Source organism: Dipodomys merriami, unplaced genomic scaffold (genome assembly GCF_024711535.1).
Source record: "Dipodomys merriami isolate MVZ:Mamm:240054 unplaced genomic scaffold, mDipMer1.0.p SCAF_29, whole genome shotgun sequence".
Taxonomy (NCBI): Eukaryota; Metazoa; Chordata; class Mammalia; order Rodentia; family Heteromyidae; genus Dipodomys; species Dipodomys merriami.
The window spans coordinates 16,787,856-16,810,056 of record NW_027204381.1 but is presented as its reverse complement, the minus strand read 5'-3'; the positions used below and the strand labels follow the sequence as shown (position 1 = coordinate 16,810,056).

Here is a 22,201-nt window from a genome sequence, read left to right as displayed (position 1 = left end):
TTACAACCCTCCCTCTCCAAAACCTTCCCTAGCCCAAGCTAATAATAATTAACAACAACAACCAAAAAAAAAAAAGGAACCACTGAAAAACACCTAGCTCCTGCCAGCCTGCCAGCATCTCATGTTAGTGGTGCGTCCTTTTTTTTTTTTTTTGTTAATTCCTTGAGATTTTAAAATAAACATCTTGAATGTTCTGATGAGATATGCATGGCTGCTTACATAAGGAAGTACAGGGTGTACCAAAACAGCAGACCCAAAAAAAGCATAAGCTGTGAGAACAATGAGTACAGACGCAGGGCATTTTACAACAGGCCATGGTGTACAGTTTTATTTACAGTACCTCTTATCAGACAGAGAACAGCACACTGCCTGCCAATTCCAAAGGCCAGCACTGCGTGTTCCTTCCCTCAAGGAGATGTGTACTCCCAGGGAGGAGCTGCTGGCAGACACACACTCGCTTGCTCTCTCTAGCTCTTGCTCTCTTTCTCCCTTATCAACAAAAGGAAAAGGCTGGTTCAGGTCCAGAATTTCTGTCGGACACAGATTTGGGGGAGGGGGGAGAAGGAAAGAGGAGCCGGTAAACAGGTGCTACGGAATGGAAAATATAGCTGACGCTGCCTCACTGTGGGATGGGGGGAGGGCGGGGGGAGGTAGTGGAAGAACCTGTGATACAGAGCCCCAAGCGATGGGGCCACCTGGCTAAGGATGGCTCCTTTCCTGATCTCTGGAATTCAGCTTGTTACTGCTGCTGAACTCACATGACTCAGTGTCCAATCCATACAAGAGAAGACCTTGGGATGAACAAAAGAGTTAAGGACATCATTCAGGCCCCGAGTTCAAGGCCTAGGGTTCTCGCATAATAGAGGGAGAAATTCCTGTTACAAGAATAGAGACTATGCTCTCTGTTCTTTTCCACAGTCTGGCTCCCACATCCACCCCCATGGGTTCCTGGGCTGCCTTCATTTCCTACCCTACTCTCTGAGTCCTTCTGCCCACGAAGAACCACCTCACCTCCTGGGCCAGCAAGATAACTCCACTGGCCATCACAAAGAGCCTAGACAGGGAGCAGCAGTGCTAGGCTCTGGGTCTGGTTCTTCTGGAGAGTTCATCCTATAGATATCTACATCCCTCCTTTGCTTGACCTCGGTGTTAGCATCTGTAGAATGGAGAGCAAAGGTCCAGCCCCTCCCTGCTACCTAATGGTACTAGAGAGAAGAAGGAGCTCAAAGACATGAAAGTGACAGCGGCTTTGAAAGTGATCAGGACTGACTTACAACCAGACACTAAGTGGGCATGTCATATTCTTGGCTCAAGGCTTGATTCTCCTTCTTCAGCATTCTCCTTTTGACCTCCAAGGAAGCAAGATGCACTACCGTGGGAAACTATCAATCATATGCACTGCACATAGAAACATGAACTCTCACATTGATGAATGACGGTGGCACACTACAAAGTCAAGGTTTGTTTGACCTTCGGTTAACCAGAAAGTCCTTTTATTCCACTTTTTTCTGAACCCCCTACTTAGCAAAGGCTTTTAAGAGTGGATTCTCACTCTTCATTCTGAGGCTCTCTTCTGTCCATGCTCTTTCTGCATGTACCTCTAAGTGCCTCCCCTTAATAACTAGACCCCTATGCCTAGAACAGCAAGAAAACTCAATGAAGATGTTAATTTCAGGCTTAGGAATCCATCCATTCATCCTAAACGGTGAAGCTGTCAGTTCATTTTGAATTCACACACCCACACTCCCCCACACTCAAGTGTCTTCAAATCAAAACGTCCTTTGTGACTTTACTCTTGTGTGTATGTGTGTGTGTGTGTGTGTGCATGTACGTACGTGCCATAACTAGGTCTTGAACTTAGGGACTGGGAGCTGGTCCCTTGGCTTTTTTGCTCAAGGCTAGTGCTCTACCACTTCAGAGACACTTCCACTTTCAAAGGGTTTTAGGTGGTTAACAGGAGAAACAAGTTTCATGGACTTCCCCTGCCCAAGCTGGCTTTGAGCCATGATCCTCAGACCTCAGCCTCCTTGAGTCCTAAGATTATAGGTGTGAGCCAAGAGTGCCCAACTTCCTCTTTAAAAATTTTTTAAATTGGGGCTGGGAAGGTGGCTCAGTGGTAGAGCGCTTGCCTTGCATGCATGAGGCCCTGGGTTCGATTCCTCAGCACCACATAAGCAAAAAGAAAAAAGCCAAAGTGCTGCTGTGGCTCAAGTGGTAGAGCACTAGCCTTGAGCTGAAGAGCTGAGGGACAGCGCCTAGGCCCAGAGTTCAGGCCCCACGACTGGACCCAAAAAAAAAATTTTTTTTAAATTACCTTTAAGTAGTTGTACAGAGGGGTCCCAACGGAACGTGTCAATTTATGATGACGCTACTCTTGATGACTCCACCATCTGACATGCCATCACCACAGCCTAACGATCCCATCTCAGACCTGGCGCCCTGGGGACTGCCACCCTCCCTGCTCCTCCTCTCTGGGCTTCTCCATGGCACCACGAGGCTGCCAGTCTCTCTGGGCCTGCTGTGGCTTTCAGAAAACAGAGCATGTCTATTTTTAGCCCTTCTCAGCCTAATAATACTTCCCAACACCCATTCAGCTTAATCACTTTATTGAGGACAAGAAGCAAGCTCCAGGCCGGGTGCTTCTGATGTTAGGAAGTAGTAAAATGTTCAAACTCGTTAAAAAATGACACTCATTGGCTCGCCTTTGGTGTTTGTGAAACCCTAATTGTGGCTCAGGCCGTGGATCTAAAGAACCTCGCAGGTTTCAGAGTCTGGCTCTCTTACCCCCTGCACCATAATTGAGGTGTTGCATTACAGCTACAACATTGACATTTGCAGGCTCAAAAATCCAGAAGCCTGGAGGCGCCACACTGTTCAAAACAGAAATATTGCCTGTCACAATCAATGCCCACCTCCTCAGACAGTGGGGAGATCCAACTAGCCTTCGCTGATATGCCCTATACCCAGATGGGGTAACTGTCCAGTGTGAAGCCCTTTGTGTTATTAAAGAACTTCTGCTAACTAAACTGACATCAGGGTTACTGTTTGACAGCAGAAAGGTTTGTTTGCGGTACTGAGGGGACCTGTGAATTTGGTAAGGGTAGAAAATAAGACGGTTGATAGCACTGTTGCATGTGCCTTGGAGCCCATGACTTCCAAAAACTTCAGAGTATGTTACCTGCATGTCTATAACTATTCCACAGGAATGGTGGGCTACAAGAGTGGGCAGTTTGGAAAGCGATGGATGCAGCTTTGCCCACCTGAAGCTAAGATCAGGGGCTTTGGGATCACACATTCTTGGGATCACGTCTCTTACTTGCTGAGGCGATCACAGGCAGGTAAGCATAGTTTCCAGATTTCCGAAATGCATGTCATAGCAATGCCAACGTTAACCAGGTCCTGTGAGGCTCCAAAGAGACAATGGGATAGAACACCTGGCACCTGCAGGCCCAAAGTTAATGAAGCCGCCATTGGCACTGTCATCATTGGTCTCCTTTCTTAGATTCAGGCCACTCCCCCCTAAAAGAATTGGGGTACAAGAACAGTTACCTATAGCCACTTGTGGGCAGTCAGGGGGCCTCCTTGCTCAGGTGACTCAACATGGTCAGAGGGAGCTATGAAGAGCTGGAGAAGATCCCATCTGTGACCCTGAACTGGAAACTCATCGGAGATGGGACTCTTCCACCACATTCCTGGACCACTTCCCCTGCATACCTCTGTCCCCTCCCTTTCCTTCTTAGGCCAAGTGCTTGAAACACCTTCATAAGCTTCCTGCTCTTTAGAAGGCAGACGCGGAATGCCTCATTAACTTTCCCAGCTAATTTTACAATTTAACCAAACACCACATTCCTGCCTCGATTTCAGCCAGCCTCTGACTGTGACAAACTTGATAAGTGAGATGAACTAAACACTGAGTCCACGCCAGAGACGGAAGGGAAAGAAAAGGCCTGAAAACCATTCTGGGAACTAGAGAACAAAATTAAAGGTTCACTTGAAGGGGGAAAAAAAAATAACGCTCCATAGGCTCCTACCCACCCCCCACCCACCCTCAACAGAATTCGGGGCTGTGCAGGGCTGAGGAGTGGGGAGAAGAAAGCCAGGGCAGACACATGGTGTCAGGAAGATGGAGTGCTCTGGTGACAATGACTCTTCCTGTCACCTGGGGGAAAAGAGTTTTAATGGGAAGCGTGGTCACAGGCTGTCCTCTGGAGGCATGATTCAATCCTGATGGGCAGCAGGCCAGAGGTGAGGCAGGGCCACCCAGAGGACATGTTCAAGTTGGCCATGTCCCAGGCCCTCTTCCAAAGAGTATTGCAAGGCCCTTCCTAGTCCGTTGAGCCCAGGCTCTGTGGGTAGCACTTGCAGGCTCTAACTTCTGATTAAATTCTGGGTAAAGGCAGCCTAACAAGAAGCTGGCAGATCTAAAGCAGAGTCTCCATCAAGAATCTTATAGGATAGAGCCAGGTGCTGGTGGCTCACATCTATAATCCTAGCTATTCAGGAGACTAAGATCTGAGAATCACACTGTGAAGCCAGCCTGGGCAGGGGAAGTCTATGACACTCTTATCTCTAATTAACCAGCACAATCTGGAACTGGAACTATTGTTCAAATGGTAAAGCACTAACCTTGACCAAAAAAAAAGAAAGTGCTAAAAGAAAGCGCTAAGGGACAGTGCCCAGGCCCCAAGTTCAAGCCTCAGTACTGGCACACATATCCAAAAAGAACCCTACAGGAGAGAAAAGACCTGGGGATTGTCATATAAGAGAAAATATGACAGGTATACACCTTGCCTACTCTGGATGGACAGACCCCAGAGAGACAGAGTGTGATTCCACCCTCTGAATACCAACCTCAGCCCTGCCTCAGTACATTCAGAAGCTACTGCTTTGTGCATCATCTTGCCCCCTGGTCAGCCCCAAAGCTTCTACCTGTTCCTGTCTGCCCTTGATTCCAGAATGAGTGACTCCCAGAACTGCCCCCTCCCCTCTCCTCAGCAGGGCTCTCCCATAGGTCCTGGGTTGTTCCTATTCGATGATCTGGGCTGTTCAGGCAGTAATCCCCACAGGGATAGCATCCTGCCCCGCCCCCCATCCCCCCAAAAACAGTCTGATCTCCCAGTCTTTGTCTCTTAGGCTCATTTCAGAAAGGCAACTGAGGAAGATTCTTGCAAATCAAAAGTTTCAGGGTGTTCTCTGCTTACCTGGAGTTACCTTGTTACTGAAATGACTATGGCCTTGCATAATTACTCCAATGAAATGCAGCCACCAGTGAGCTCCCGGTGCTCAATTACCTTATAATAGTCAGCAAGAGAGCTGCGAGGTTTAATCCATCTACCCCAGAAGGCTTTTTATCCCAACTACCTAATGAAAAGTTTAGAACTTGATATTTTTTTTTTCCTTTTTGCTTCTTTTTCTTTTGGATTGAAAGAATTCCAATCCAAATGGGCCCTGGCTGGGGAGAAGGACAAGGGAGAGCGCTAACTACTGGGGAAAAGTCTAGAAGAGGTTGTCTGTATCTGGCTGAATTGTGAAGGAAGGAAACTCTACAGAAGGCCTGGGCCCTGCCTCCTGCTGCCTTCCACCTGGGGGGAGCCAGCCCCGCCCTCATTAGACCAACACATATACCTACATGTCCCTGATGGCCCAAGGAGGTGGGGTTCCCCGTGCTTACTCTAGGGCAATTTGCATGACTGCTCAAGTCCCCCTCAACCAACTCACCAAGGGGTAGGCCCATGCATGGTTGTAGTGAGTCCTGAGGGCTCTGGGGAGCTCTGCACATTCATATCACATTTTGGGGTTCCTATCAAGTCCTGGGTGAGAGTTTTGTGCTCTAGGCCTGTGCTCCTCACGAAGCTTCTTCACGCACGTGCCTGTGTGCGGCCACCTCAGGATGGAAGGACCCCCGGAGATGACAGTGGGATGGTTCTCAGCCTGAGAGTAATATTCGCAGGTACCTGAGGACCCTTAGGTGTAAGACCCTGGGCTCTAAGCCTGGGAAGATGACTGTGTGGGCAGAGAAAGAGGAGGAGGCAGAGAAGCATCTTTTCCTGGCTGGTTCTAAATCGCAGAAGAAAAGTTGGTCCACTTCTACCAGGAGCTCTGTCTGGATAGTCCAAGAAAGCTCCATCCAATCTCTTTTGCCCAGGTTTTTGGGGGATTCTCCCTGCTCTCAACTTATGCACAACCCATCGATTCCCTTGCCAGAAACCCAGGACATCATTCCACCTGACCACCAACAATAGCTCTAGTTCTCATTTGCTGCATTAACCTTGGTGTGCTACCGACCTTCAGTTCAGTTGCTAATTGGTTAATTTAATTCAACCTCCCCCCGCCCCCCCACAAAATGCCATATCTGTGACCCACAATAGTCAGAGGTTTCTCTGCTATGCAACCTACATGATCTAGCTCCCACTAGGCTGATGCTCACTCCCCTGAGAAGGTTCCAGAATGCCCAGTGTGTTCCTGGAGAAAATGAGGTTTGTCAGAGAGCAGACGTAGCCTCTCCTCTTTCAATCTTCCTGATAGGCCATACTCTGAGATGCTGGAAGGCTAAGGTACCACAGAGTCCCAGCTCCCACATTTCTGGGCTGCACACAGGTTAGCTGCCTCTTTCACTCCCAACCCTAGGAGACAGGGATAGAACATCCAACTAGGTAACCGTGCCAGACGGACCACAGGCAGCTCTCTCTTCTTACTTCTCCTCTCTATGGGGTGTTTGGGAGGGGAATTAGGGGGACGTGACACAACCAAGCTCTCCCTAGGGGTAGAAACCACATATTAACACACAGACCTTCCTGAAGTGCTCCCAGAAGTGCTCCTGAAGTGGTTCTGGAGCACTGGAGGGCCTCTGGGTCCTATAAGACAACATGGGGAAGTAATGGCCATACCTCACCAACGCTGAACACAAACTGCTGCAGCTGATGAGGGAGAGGCTAGTCCACCCCTCTTGCTGGTGACTGGCCCAGGTGCAGGACTCTGAGGCAGTAATCCATTGATGTACCACCTCCAGAGCCTTTCTGGTCTTAGCTCTCTACTCTCTGAGATATTGGTTAGTTCTACAAAGTGAAAAGCAGAGATTCAGGCACTCAAAAGAATACTAGCCAGGGCCAGGTACAGCACTTTTGCATACCTGAAAAGCAGTCAGGGAAAGATCTGGATCTGAGACCAGCTCTGCCACCTCCAGGCTGTCTGACTCTTAAAGGCTTCACATTCTCATCTGCAAAATGGAATCAGCAAGTCTGCTTCCAAGGCTCATGTCGGCATGAGTTTGGACATGCAGAACCCAGCAGGTAGTCAGCAAATGTGTTTTCTCTTCTTCCTCAGCCCCACTTATCCATCCTGAACAATTCATGTATTCAACAGATGTTTACCTAGAGCCTGCTAGGCGTTAGGCTGAGGGGATGGTGTAAGAGAACATGCTAGACACAAGGTCCCTGCTTCCCTTCCAGTCTCCTCATCCAGACTGCAGACTGCCAGGGCTACAGGAAGAAACAGAACACCTCAGGTCTACTCCTGACTACCTGTCATTCATCCATTCATCTATTCAAAATACCCAAATAACTAAGTTATAACCAACATACAGATCACAACATGAGATACTATGGAGACAAGGGAAATAAATATGTCACGCATTCTCAAGAAGCTTAGAGTCTAGTAGATGAAACAGGACAAACAAGGAGCTATTTAACAAAGAAGGTGACAGGTGCCATAGGAGAGAATAGATAAGTGGTTAATAGCTATCCAATGGGGTGGCCTCCTGTCCCAATCAGATAGACGCATCCTGTAGCTGAGTTGCTGGCTTTCAAGAGAGAGGAGAGATGGGTCCCCCCTTCCTGGTCTGACACTGTTCCTGACATGAGACATAGGTAGGATCTATTTAAAACAATCAGAGGCAGGGAAGATCCTTATGTGGCAATTCCCAAAACCCGTGCTTCTTGGAGCACACTGGGTACCTGGACAGAATCAACACTGTCATAACCTTACTGACTTGTGACAATCATTCAGCCATTGCCAGGATAGTAGATGGATCTTACCATTCAAAAGGAAGGTCTGTACTATGACTTGGGAAGGAGGGGCTGTGGGGAGAGGAGGGGATTGAGGAAAAAAGGGAACCGCCCCACAAATATGGATCAAGGCTAAGGGAGAAAACACTCAGCAAAGGAAATTTATGTATTGTAGTTGCTTTACTACCTAATTAATTCAGTAATTTCAAAAAACAATTTTATTTATGTTCCATTTACCCACCATCAAAAGTGGGGGGGAACCCTACTAATGCTAAAATAATACCTCAAGGCATCTATTTTTAATTAGTTAAAAAAAGGGGGGGGGATAAGGGGAAAAGCTATTTTAAGAAAAAAAAAGCAAAGAAAAAGTAGCCTCAGTTTCTATATGACCACTTCCAAGAAGACCACCAACACTAAGAGAGAGAGAGAGAGAGAGAGAGAGAGAGAGAGAGAGAGAGAGAGAGAGAGAGAGAGAGAGAGAGAGAGAGAGAACACAGCCAAACCCTTTTTGAGAGCCTTCCTGGCTGCTGAAAACCGAGCTTGTCAAAAAAAACAAATCCATAATGGCCCGAGGCTCCTCTCCAATCTATTTTCTGCTCAGCTGGTTTTAAATGAAGTTATTATGAGTCATTAAAACACCCGCAAGCCAGTGGAAGTCAGCCAATTACAATTTTAAATTTAGCCTGTTCTCTGCCCCAATCTCTTGTTTTCTTCCTTTGCCCACAGAAGGCGGCTGCTGTTATTTTTTTTCCCTCCCTTCCTTTACCCAAAGTGGAAGAGACAGTTATGAAAATGCATAGTATCGCACAGAACACAGAATCATTCATAGGAAACGCAAATTATTAAATAAAAAAAAAGCAAACTTCTGCTTCCTCCGAGTCAAGTTGAGCCTCCCCTCAGCATGCTGGATTCCTGGGAAACGCTGGTCTAGGCCCCGCAGGTCAGGGGGCTTATTTGGATATGTTCTTTCATTGGAATCTTGTTGAGGAAGAGTCCCAATTCATCACACACAATCAACATGGTCCTGGCTGAATCCACGGATGAGGAAGCCCACTAACAACCTCCGAAAACTGACAACCAACAATGACGTTGAGACTTAAAGGTAAAGTCGCCTTTGCCATCAGGCAGGAATGTTGGTGAAGTCACTAGATATGGCCAGCTCAGTTTGTGTTTAAATCTTCAAGGTAATGGTCTGTGTGGGACCATTACTGCAGAAGAACAATTTTGATATTTCATGTAAATGCTTCTTGATCTGCCCACCACACACACTTCTGATGATGATTCTGGACTCTGCCCTTCATTGCTAGGAAGTTAAGTGCACCTTCTCCACCAAATGTCCAATCCTACTCCCTACTCTGTAACAAATGAGTCTTTAAACTCCAGAGAAAAGATCTCAACCTCTGGAGATACTTCCCATTACTACTATCCCCACCTGCAGGTAGAAATCATGCCCATGAGAGAACCAGACCTCTGCTTAAACTAGACTCTAGATGACTCTATGGCCCCAGAAGAGCAGGGAATCCAAAGCCACAGACCCAGGAAGAAAGAATGCTAGGGAGTGGGAAGGGCACCGATACCATTCCATGGTCAATCACTGAAAGTCAATATAGAAGCCAGGATGTTACCAGGTTTGTCAATGTGGGTGAAATGCAACTCGGGGTATTACTGACCCCAACCAGCCATGCTGAGAAGAGCACAGAATACCAAGAAGTTTCCAGAACCCTGTGACCAATGGTAATTTATCAAAAGCAAGAGGAAGACTTGGCCTAAACCTTGTAGAAAATAAACCCAAGGCCTAGAAAATGCAGCTGCCCCATGTTCTGAGGGTTCCTGGAGTTGAGAAGATGCCACCATCTTGTCCTCTGCTTGGATCTCCTTACTTAGTTGGGTCTCTCTGTGGGTTTCTCAATCATAAACTATTTGCAGTGGTTTATGGAGGTCCTATTCGCTTAGGCTAGTCAAGCTGAAGCTTCAGGCCTCTCCTTAGCATTGGCCCCTTTTCCTGGAGGGGTGGTAAAGACTTCCCAGTCTTCATTCACAGTCAAAGTGTTTTCCCAAGGGAAGGCAACCAAAACTGTGTAAGCCTTGGGCCCCAACAAACCGAGAGCTCCATGGTAGTACAAACACTTCAGTTACAGACGTATATTTATTCAACAAATACTTATGCCAATCCTTCGAAGTGCCAGGCGCTTTGCCAGGCCATGGGTACAGACAGGAGAGAGAACAAATGGCAAGGTGTCAGGTGAGCTCTGTGCTAGGTGTGCAGCCCAGAATGACTCCAGCAAGCACAGAGAGCACAGGATGGGATTCTAAGGAGAAATGTACATTCCTTAAGGGCTTTCCAAAGCCTAATCTTATTCATCTGTTACCCATCCTCAGATCAACTTCAAAAAAAAAAAATCAAGGGTCCTAGAAAATGTAGGGAAACCATTTTCTGGGCCCTGCAAGGCAAAGGACAGAAAGTTCCATATGCTGGGCACATTCTCTGGTCATTTGCTCAAGAGTCCTGACAAGGCCTCTGGGCTTTGAGTGGCAATTTATTCCCCACTCCAACTGCAGCTCCACCTCCAAGATAAGGAACTTTGAAGGGGGAAGGAGAAAGGGGATGAAGAAGAGACAGAGATGGACCAAGAGCCAGCCAGCCAAACAGCCAGATGAGAGGAGATCAACGGAGACAGATGGAGACAAAGACAGATGAAGACACAGGAAAGAAGACAGGAAATACAAAGGAGTGTCGTGCAAAGGCTGAGCCTGACACAGACACAAGGACAGTGACAGAGAGATGAAAGGAGATCTAGAGGAAGATTCAAGGAGAGAGAGAAAAAAAAGCAAACCTAAAAAAAAAAATGCCTGCCATGATGGAGAGCTCTGGGAGGAACAGACACGGGGCTGGGATAGATGGGCTGAGACAGGGTTCCATCTATCTAGCCGGCACAGAGGGGCAAGGGAAGAGGGATGAAGGAGAACACAGCAATAGAAGCCCACCCAAGAACCCTGCCATCAAGGTGCGTGTCTGGAAAGCCTCAGGCAAGAAGAAGCTGAACAGAAGCAAGATGGCATTGCCTTTGGGTCCAACCCATGCAAAACTGTGTAGCCTCACTGGTCTTTGGACAAAACCAAGGGCCAGCAAGGCAGCCCAGAAGGAGCAAGGGAGAGGAAAAGAGTGACAGATGTCCCTGCATCCACCCCTCTAGGGCACCATTCATTCCTCATAGGGACGTCAGCACCTAGCTGTGTAACATCATGTGGCAATATAAAAGGGGGTGTGTGTAGGAGAAACCACCCTATTTGGGGATGGAAAAGAAAATCACTGAGAGACAGAGCGAGGGGTGGGGGGGAGAGAGAGAAAGGTTATTACATAATTTCCACTTTCTTTCCTCCACCCTAAAAGTAATGTTCTATCTCACAGCCTCCTCTGGGGGGGGGGGGAGGGGGGAGGATGACAAAATCCAATCCAGAATTCGACAGCCTGTGTTCTGTTCAGAGAGCACACAGTGTACTGTACAGCCCATAAAACTCCAAACAGCCTCCAGACACTGCTGCAATCGTCCTCCATCAAAACACTTTGTCTTGCATACAAAAATAAGATACAGCACTGAACAGAATACAAAATCAGCCCATTACAGTACAGAGAGACTGCTACTTAGCAACGAGGGGGCTCTAAAGCCTCGATGCTCTACAGGAAGCAAAATCTGTCGAGCCTGTTGGGCAAATGATAAACATTAGCAGTATTAAAAAAAACACAAAAGCCATGTAAATGGATAGACATAATGTGCAAACGAATTTATAGAATAAATTGGGAGGGGGTGGGTTGGTGGGGAGGGCTCATAGGGAGAGGCTGGGTGGGATCCAGAGGGGTAGATAGAATGATCTGCTCCAACCCCTGCTTCAACACCATATGGAGACAGAGACATGTGTACTGAGGGAGGAGGGTGTACGTGAACCCCCCTCTTCGCACAGGCTGTAGGTGAAGGGAGCAGAAAACACTGTTTATACAATGACCTGCAATGAACTTTCCAAACTTTTTCAGGGCAGTTGGTCTGCCGTGAAGTCTTGAGGGTGGTGGGGTGCAGCCTAATGTATACCCCGTGGCATTGATGAAGGGGATTTATTGGGCCTGGGGCCAGAAGCACACCCTGCACCCATCAAAAAACCCAACATTCATAAACAAAACCCCTACTTACATCCACCACCACCACCAAAAAAAAAAACAAAACCCACCCCATCTGGGCTGGAAAATCAGTCTATTTCATCAGGTAAAGGGTAAATATACTCTGGCTGTGATTTGGTGGCAGCGTTTCGGATCCAAAACAGGAGCTAAAAAGCAAAACCATATTCTTATGTCTCCGTTTAGGCTCTGAGGCAGAAAGTGAGAAGGGGCTGAGGGTGGAGAGGAGGGCAGCATGGGAGGGGGGAGAGGGAGAGGGGAAGAGGGGAAGGGGACAGGAGAGAAATGTATTTTTCATCAGCCAGTGTATAATTTATAAACAGCATTAAACAGTTTTTGTTTTCTTTCTCCTCTCTCCCGTGTAGGGGCTTGGACCGCAGTCAAGCCTGCATTAATTTCTGCTTTGGGTACAGCGTGTTCTTGGAGCCGCATCTGCAAGCGATCATAAACTCGCTGGAATGCTGGCAGAACATCCAGACCTGCCGGCAGGCCAGTGACGACACCACTCTGGGAAAAAGTTCGGGAGGCAGGCCAAATTGAGAGGAGGGAGAGGGAGAGGGAGAAGTATGTTCAAGAGAAAGCCAGGGAAAGTGGCTTCAGCCTTTCCTCTCTGCGTCCCCAGGGACGTTGAGGACCAAAGGCAGGGCAGCTTGGTCTTGCAGCCCAACCCACTTGGGCTGAGCTGCTCTGCTCTAGTTTCTCAACCCCCAAACAGGTGCTACCCACCTCTCAAGGCATGCGGAAGGAAAAGAGTTTCTTCCTGGGCGACTTCCAGTTTGGTTTTCCTCTAGTGGCAGACGGTTAACAGGAAGAAAAGAAAGCTGGGCCTCCACTGGAAAATCACAGCAAGTGAATGGACCAGCCAAGGGCTCTCCTGGACCTGAATAATCCCAAGCTATACATCCCAAGAAGCCATCTTTGGGGTCCTCCAACCATCAATGTGAGGACCACCTTGTTCCTGCTCTTTGAAGGAACAGGGAACTTTCTAGTTATCTTGGTTGATTTCCCTGTATTCTCTGACTTGAAGAACCCTGAAACCATAGCCAAGGTACAGACAACCGATGAATGGATGAAGGAGAGGTGGTGGAGATGCACAATGGAATATTATTCAGCCATAAAGAAGAATGGACTTGCAGGCAAATGTCTGGATGTGGAAGCTACCATCTAAATGAAGTAAACCAGGCTCAGAAGGATAAAGGTCATATGGTTTTCTCTCATATATATGAATGTTAGACCTAAACTATAAACATCTAAACATATTATATATGTAAACACATAAAGGATTATATGTGCACCTATACATATTTATGATCAATCTGACTAAAGTATGGTGTATGCATGTGTGAATGATACCGTAGTAAAACCCCTTTGAACTATGAACACGTAATATTAGGAAACCAGGACTGGTGGCTCACACCCATAATCATAGCTACTCAGAAGCTGAGATCTGAGAATCACAGTTCAAAGCCAGTTGGGCAGACAAATCTGTGAGACTCTTAGCTCCAATTAATGAGCAAAAAGCCAGAACTGGGAGTTGTGGCTCAAGGTGTAAAGCATCAGACATGAGTGAAAGTTGGATCAGAGCATAAGCCCCTGAGTCCAAGCCTCAGTGGCGGCACGCACTCACACACAAAGGCTAGGGTATAGGTACTAGTGGGAGAGACCAGATAAGCATGGAGGACGAATCTAATCGAAATACCTTATGTTCATGTGCAAGAATTAAATAAGAAAACAATGACATGGCTTTGGGAAGGAGGCAAAAGGAAGAGAGAGATGGCTAGAAGGGGTGGCTCTGGCTAAGGGGCACTATATACACATTAACGTGAAACTCCCTTTGTACAACGAACCGATGCTAATTTGTGAAAAATCAAACTTACTAAAAACCACCCCAAACCCTGAAGCCCAAGGCTAAGTGTTCCCAAAAAGAAAACAAAGGAACCACGTCAACCCCAGGATCTCTGCCATCCAATCAGGGCAGGAGAAAACACAAGAGCATAATAGTCGAGCCCAGTCAATGTACAAACCTATAGTTGCATCTAGTCCCAGAGGGGGGACTGAGAGAAATGTCAGTCCCTTCTCTGTTTTCTGATGGCTGTCCCTCAAGGGAAAAATGCCAATCAATTGTTTCTTAAAGCCTTTCAGAATCTTGTCCCACCCCTTTCTTGCTAAGTCCCGGGCACAGCCTGTGGATTTTCCCCATCTGCCCTGCCCATCCTCTGTGCATCTGGGCTTCCCTTTCCAGTCCCTTTTAGAATGTCATGCTCACCTTCTATTCAAGGTCTATCTCCTATGAACTTCTCCTGTACCTCCTTCCCAGTGCTGGGGACTCATGTGCATCTGCCATGATTTTATACTTAGGCTGACCTCTCCTGAGTGACTCTAGCTTCTTGAAGTCAGGGATGCAGTGGATTCTTCACTGTTAAATGTAAAGAGCCCAACACATCACTAAGGCTTATTAAACACTCCCCCCGCCCGCACGCACACACACACCCCAGAATAAAGCCAGGCCAGAGAAACACCCAAACTTCTCCTGAAGCACAGGGCAAGCAGTTCTATATGCTCACTTATAACCCACCCCTCCGTGAAGCCTTGATGTGGGAAACGCTGCCCTGCCTTACATGGATGGGAAGTCACACACTAGCCAACCTCAGAACCAAGGAGTCACCAGCCAGAGCCTGGGGTTTCTACAGGGGTTCCCCAGAGCTAGCAATCGCTGCTTGTGTTAAAGGGACAGGCAAAGAGACTGGAGATCCATAGACACTGCGGGATCCAATCCCCAAGACAGGGATGGATGCCCTGGGGTCCTCCTGGGGCAGAAATGGTGAGGGTGTAGGACATTCTATTGCTCCCTTCTAAATCCTAGACTTTCCTTCTACAGGGCCAGCTTTCTAAAGCCTGGGATGAAAGTTGTCTATTCCCAAAGCTCAAGTCTTCTGACCTTAGAAAAATGCCCTGGAGAATGCAGAGCTGGGCCACACCATCTCGTTAGTTAATGAGTTAGGTTATTGTTGGTTAATTTAAACTTATTGTTATCATCAGGTATAGCTTATAAACACTTGATTAGTTAACACATTCAAATTGAAATAAAAACTTCAATTAAACTGAACATTCACTCCTACCATTTAGGGTTCTTTTAAAAAAACTCTGAAAAACAGAAAGTAAGAGAGAGACAGAGACACAGAAAGAGAGAGAGAAACAGAGAGAGAGAGAGAGAGAGAGAGAGAGAGAGAGAGCATTCTGCTTCTCAGAAGGGCCTCCTACAGGGCAAACTTCTAATTAAACAAATTGTCAATTTCAACACAATGAAAACTGATTTAGGAGTGTAAATTTAGTATTCTAGTCACTGAAAATAAGACCTCGCCTGCCTGGTCGGATCTCCTAGAGGCTGATTGCATCTGATAGGGAAATGAGGAGGAGAGAGAGAGAAGACAGGGGGAGAAGGGAGCAAAGATGTGGAGGATAGACAGCCAAAGCCTTTTCCTCCTCTTATAAAAAACACACATCTCGGAGGAATTCAGGGCGACCTCTTCTCCAGTCTGGGAGAAACTTCTTTTCCTTGCCTCCTCCTTCACCCCACCCCTACTAGATTAGAAAAAAAAATTAATCGTCTATGATGACAAGCATGGCTCAGCACTCACTGTACATACTGTACCCACAAGTCTGGCTTGCAGCCAGGCCTGGCCCAGCGCCAGGACTACAATAACAAACACAGGCAGTGCTTGCCAAGAGGGGGTAGGGCAGCCAGCACAGAACAAGCTAGAGGAGGGAGAGGAAGCAGCTCCAGGAACAGCCACAAACAGCAAAGATATGCCTGTGCAGGGCCGTGGCAGCATTCAGGGCAACCAGGACCCCAGTGCAAATCCCAGACCTACTTCTCTGTATGCTGCTATTAAAAAAAAAAAAATCTAGCCCAGTGCCAGTGGCTCATGCTTATAAGCCTAGCTACTCAGGAGGCTGAAATCTGAGGATCATGGTTCAAAGCCAGGCCGGGCAGGAAAGTCCATGAGACTCCAATTAACCAGAAAAAAAGCCGGAAGTGGATATGTGGCTCAGGTGGTAGAATGCCAGCCTTGAATGAAAAAGTTAAGGGGCAGTATGCAGATACTGAGTTCAAGACCCAGTACCAGCACAACAAAATACAATCTATTTCTTCCAAGCTTTCCTCTACTGCTCCAAACCTTTATCCTCTGTAAAATGGATCTGTCCTATACATCTTTCCAGTCCATTCTCACTGGCAGATTCTTGCAAGGAGCCTTCAAAACAGAGCAAGGAAATCTCACGTATCTCAGTAAAAGGCCTTCTAAAACAGACTTCTGTGGTCAGGCCTCTGGGGGCTCTAATCAGAATGTGTGAAAAAAATCAGTCTTAGAACCTTCTAGAATACCTGACACTAGCAGCTCAGCCCTCTGAGTCCAACTCCCAAACAAGACCAGGCCTCTCCAGGGGCCTCAGGGGTGGTCCATGTTTACAACTAGTTCAGGAAATGGTCTAGGCCCAATAACTCTGTGCCATCTGATTTTCTAAGATATTTCTGCATGGGAGAGAAAGAGAGAGAGAGAGACAGACAGACAGAGACAGAGAGAGACAGACAGACAGACAGGCAGAGAGACGGAGAGAGACAGAGAGATGGAGAGAGACAGAGACAGACAGAGACAGAGAGAGAGATAAATACAGGGCAAGAGGAAGAACTCATCAATAGGGAAGAGAAGTCACAGACTCCATAGGCTATGAGCTATGTACAAGGGTGAATGAATTATCATACTCCCAGGACTCACCACCTGTCCCCAGCTCCAAATCTTCATTCACAAGGGCATTGAGAGGCAATTCTCAGTGCGACCTATTACCGTGAAATACGTGGCAGATAAGACAAGCAAGGAAAGGGCAAGCTAGGACCCAAGTCCCAAAGCCTTGGAGGGATCTGGTGAAACTATGGGACCTGGAGGTAGTATCTGAGGCAGGCCCAGAGACAGCTTCACCAGGGAGCCACCAGTCCGGTCCACCGAGGGGTGTGCATAGTCATTAGCTTGTCTCAACTGGAGACACAGACCTCACCGAAAGTATGAACTCAGCTCTCGGCCACACCCAAGACTGAAGCCATGAGATTCACACAGGAACACAGTGGTTGCTTCACATCTCCTACTGCCTGGAAGAGGAGTTGCCATGATGGGCCAGGGGACTGCTAGATGCCCCCTTCCCCAGGAACACTCAAGGGAGGGTTCCTGCTGCAGATGAGAGCAGGCAGGAGCTTGAAGTCTCATGGAGTTGTTTATCAGCCTTCCAAGCTTGCACTTACTCATTCAGCAAATACCCACTGACTCCAATAACATGCCTGGCAATGTGGCAGACACACTGAGGACTGATCCTGTATTCAGGAGCTTACAGTCCATTAGAGGGAAGAAGAAGAAAAGTAACATGCCGGGCATAGTGCTAAGTGAGTCTTATGACTTCTTAAGCAGAGCTAAAGACTCTTACTTTACAGCCAGGCACCAGTGGCTCATACCTGTAATCTTAACTACTCAGAAGGCTGAGATCTGAGGACTGCAGTTCAAATCCAGCCTCTTTATCTCCAATTAGCCTAAAAAAAACCCCAACAACCAGAACTACAGCTATGTCTCAAATGATAGAATATCAGCCTTGAGAGAGTAAGTACAGGACAAGGGACAGCTGACCCAGGTCTTTCATGCACTCCCTCTCCCTCTCCCCCGCCCCCTCTTTCTCTCTTACTATATAGATTGAGATACTAAAACTCATATCATTAGGGGGTTCATGCCTCCAATCTCCTCTCAAGTAGAGGAGATAAGGCAAAGCCCATAAATAACCATAACACACCAAAGAAAGATTGTGCTCAAAGAGAGTTATACATGAAGAAAATGGACACTCCAGAGGGCGACACAATTGTTTCTCGTTGGAGGTGGGGGAATGATTGAGGACAGCATGGTAGAAAGAATCTTGGAAGACGGGACAGGGTTTTCCCAAGCAGACAGAAAGAGGTAAAACGAAGCCACCAGGCCCAGAACCCAAGGAGCCTATGAAACCACGTGGGCTCTGCAGCCAGACCACAGCAAACTGAAGCAAAGCCACTGACGAGCATTCCTAGGAGAGTAACACTGTGAGCTGGAAAAGAACAGGAGGCAGCAGCTCAGCAGATCGGACGCACCTGCAGTCAGGCAATGCTGGCACGCCCCAAGGTGACTACTTCAGAAGCAAGGGAAAGGGAGGAGGTACAAGCCAAAGCCACTGATACCTATTAACCATCCACTACAGGTTGGGGACTTGCTACAGATGTCTTTGTTACCTAATTCTTTAAAAAAAAAATTATATGAGTTGGCAACACTTGCACTGTATGTACTGGTGTTACTAAAACATACAGAAACTGTGGTTTCACACGACAGATCTGGCCACTGTTAGTACACTGTGCAACTGGCACAGATAGGATTTGAATTTGCCCTCCAAGACCTCAGTTGCTTGGAGAAGGATGAGGTAGATGTTGCCATGTGTCTCTATGATGGTAGCGAGACCAAATAAGATAGCCTGCCTGCTCTCCTAAAGGTTGTAAAGGCAAGGTTCTGCGCAGGACAGACAGCGAGAGACCCGGAGTGTTGGCAGGCGGACCCTCGGCCTTGAAACCACAATGTCCAACCTGGCAAGCGCACCCAGGCAGGCTGGATGTCGGGGCTTCTCCCCTTCTCCATGCCTCACAGGACAGAGCTGCTTTGCCCAAACATGAACAAAATTACCAGCAGCTACATAGTCGACCCCACTAGAATTGGATAAAATTAACTTGCAAAAGACAGCACGCTATAACTAGCTTTGTGTTCCAACCTTTCTATATCTATTTAATTAAAGGCTCCTGTATAATGTGAACCCAATAGTCAGATTCATTAGACAGCGAGAACCTAATTCGACAACTGTTTTGCTAATGAAACTGCAGTCTACTTTGGAAGGTAGATCACACAGGGCATGGGTGCCAGCGAGGCCCTGGGAACTCTGGGAGACCATGACGATCCGTTTCATCTGACAAGCACACCATCAGCTCCATGAACCTGGAGGAAATGCTCCAAGGGACCAGGTGGACCAAGACCTTGTCTGGCAGGGCAATGTCTGGGTCATGGTAGGCTCTGAGTTGGGGGTGAAGGTGGACAGGAGGTAGTTGCCTGGGCCTGAATGGGCTGGTGAAGGCATCTTTGCCTACCTGAATGAGCCAGTAAGTGCATTCTCAGTCGCAAGCTATCCAGGAACCGCTTTCCACAGAGCTCGCATCCGTACGTCTTCATCCCACTGTGCAGCTTCCTGTAGGGGAAAGGAAAGGACAGGTTGCTGCTGCTCTGGCTGGACAGAAGGCAGACCCACTCCTGTTGGCGGGCTTTGCAACATCCCTTTGGCAGGTGAACGGGAGGAGGAGATGGGAGACTTGACATGGATAAAGCCTCATCTGGAACCCTCAGACACCTTCCACGGGCCCCTAGATGGCTGCATTCATTCTTGAAATGGCTTTTTTTAATGGTTATAATAAAGATGAGTATATGTAAAGGTGTTATATATCTATACAAAGGTGTTAGAATAAAGGTTACAGTTATGTCACTCATTCTTAGGCTTGTTTCGGGAAAGAAGAAGTCTAGAGCACTTCCTACTGTTTGGTCCACTGGCATGGAAGGGGGAAAAAAGACACCATTTCAGAGAGTGGAAGGAAACAGCATCCAGGATGGTCAGACGGGTAAATCACTTGTCAAAGCAGCACAGGTCATAAATGGAGGTACTCCAGCCTCTGCTTAGCTTGGGACCCCACTGTCCTCACTGCTACGGCTGCCCGTGCCTGGCTCTCCACACCTTACACTCAAAGGGCTGCACCTGTGCTCTACCTCTGTCCACCTACTCCCATGTCCTTCACAGTGACTGGCACTGAGGAGACCCTGAATAAACGTAAGAATGAGATGTTCTCTTTATGGACACAAACCACCTACCTATCTCTCAGGGAGCCCAGATGTTCTTAGAATGGCAGTAATCCCCAGTACTCACATCCTTCCCCTAAAGCCCAGCTTCAAAAGTGTCTTCTATTTCTGCCTCCCCACTTCACCCCATCCCCAATAATCAGAAGGGTTTCGAGAAACTTTGTTCTATAACCTAGGGTGTTTGCAGCAGCCATGTTATCTTATTTTATGGTATCTTATTCTGTCGTTTGTGAGATGGGCCTGGCTGTGTGACTACCCTGAAAACAACTGGTCCTGCAGCAGAGCTTCCTCCCATCCCAACTCCCTCCTGAGGCCTTTCCCACCAGTCCCTTTGCTCAGTCCTGAGCCAGCTATGGGGCCCACAAGACGTAAGGAACTGAACAGGCCAGCAGGCAGACAGCTGAGTTCTGGGGAGAGGCTCTGAGCTGCAAACACTGCTGGCCCCAAACGCTGATGTTCCTTTAACCCACAGTTCCATTTTCAGGCCCGTATGGCCACTGCCAGGATGCAGGATCCAGGATCTCATCTCTGGCCCTTCACTGTCGCTTTCCCAAAGGATTTAGGGCAGCCAGTGGCAGCCAGAGACAGGATCTGTAGGTGGTGAAGCAAGCAAGAGAATGCAGTGTTCTCTGAGAGCCAACAATCTACTAAGATTAGAATGCTGATATGCTAGGGCTGCAGGAAAAAGCCAGAGAGCTGGTGCTGATATCAGAAGAAAAAAGAAAAGAAAACAAACCTGCGATGGGACAAAAGGATTAGGCCCTGATACTGGCAGTGCCCAGATCCTGGCAATGGACCCAAGTCACCCACTGCTGCCAACCTACAAATCTCAGAATGAGAACCAAGCAGCCTGCTAAAGCTATGTGGTAATCCCAGGGGAGCCTCCTCAGTGGCCCTGCCGGTGGGTCATCAAGAGCTGGAGGACATAGGCTAGGAGGGTGGCTCAGTGGTAGAGTGCTTGCCTTGTCTGCGTGAAGCCCTGGGTGCGATTCCTCAGCACCACATAGCAGAAAAAGCCAGAAGTGGCACTGTGGCTCAAGTGGTAGAGCACTAGCCTTGAGCTGAAGAGCTGAGGGACAGTGTCCTGGCCCAGAGTTCAATCCCCATGACTGACCAAAAATAAAATATAAAAATTAAAAAAAAGAGCAGGAGGACAGCCCACTATCCAATACTCTGTGCAGCTTCTAGTAAGGACCATAAACAGCTTTCCTGACAAAACTCCTTCTCAGCCACACTGTTGTCTTTGTTGCCTTTACTTTTTCCTCCTGTTGCCAAAAACAAATGATTTCTCAATCACACACACACACAAATTCTCTCTCTCTCTCTCTCTCTCTCTCTCTCTCTCTCTCTCTCTCTCTCTCTCTCTCTCTCTCTCTCTCTCATTGTAAGACACCCCACCCCCTCTTATCTCATTCTTGGCCATGGCTGAGCTATTTCCAAGTTGAGAAATAGTAACAGTACAGAACATTTCAACCAAACCTTCTTAACTCCAAATACATTACACAATGGGACATGGCCTCATCGTATCTGGGACAAAGTTACGTTTTGAACTATGTTCCCAGGCATGAAGTTGTGCATACATGGGAGCACACACACACAGAGATACATGGCAGGGCTGCATTCCTGCCCCATGCCTGGCCATGATGGAGGTTTGCCACAGAGCAGCAAAGGCTCCATTTGTGAATGCTCTGGCAGGTGAATTCCTTCCTCTCACACAATCCTGGTGAGTCTAGTAGGTAGGAATGTATGGGTTCTAGTTTACTTTTACCCTTCTTTTTTTTCCCTGAGGGATTTGTTTCTAGGAGTCCCTATCTCTCAGGGTGGGGTGGACACTTTCAGGAGAAGCAGGAGACAGACACCCATTTGGATTATTTTTTTTTTTTATCAATTTCTCTCAATAAGGACTCTGATATGAGCTATCTTCAGATTTGGGGAACTACCCTCAGGCTAAACCCTCATCTTGGTCTCCCATTTCTCCTCTCTTGAGTGTCCAGATCAAAACCTGTTACCCTTAAGAATGCTCTTGGGCTGGGCGCTGGTGGCTCATGCCTGTTAGCTACTCAGGAGGCTGAGATCTGAGG

General features: G+C 47.6%; 1 protein-coding gene across 4 annotated transcripts in view; it reads right to left on the bottom strand.

Moving 5' to 3' along the window:
* Zbtb16 (zinc finger and BTB domain containing 16) overlaps positions 1–22,201 on the bottom strand; it is a 176,324-nt gene that overhangs the window by 65,897 nt on the left and 88,226 nt on the right. For all 4 annotated transcript variants that reach the window (XM_070038502.1, XM_070038501.1, XM_070038503.1 and 1 more), the window contains exon 3: positions 19,364–19,461. In XM_070038502.1, coding sequence (XP_069894603.1) covers positions 19,364–19,461 — 98 coding nt within the window. The remainder of the gene's footprint in view (positions 1–19,363; positions 19,462–22,201) is intronic.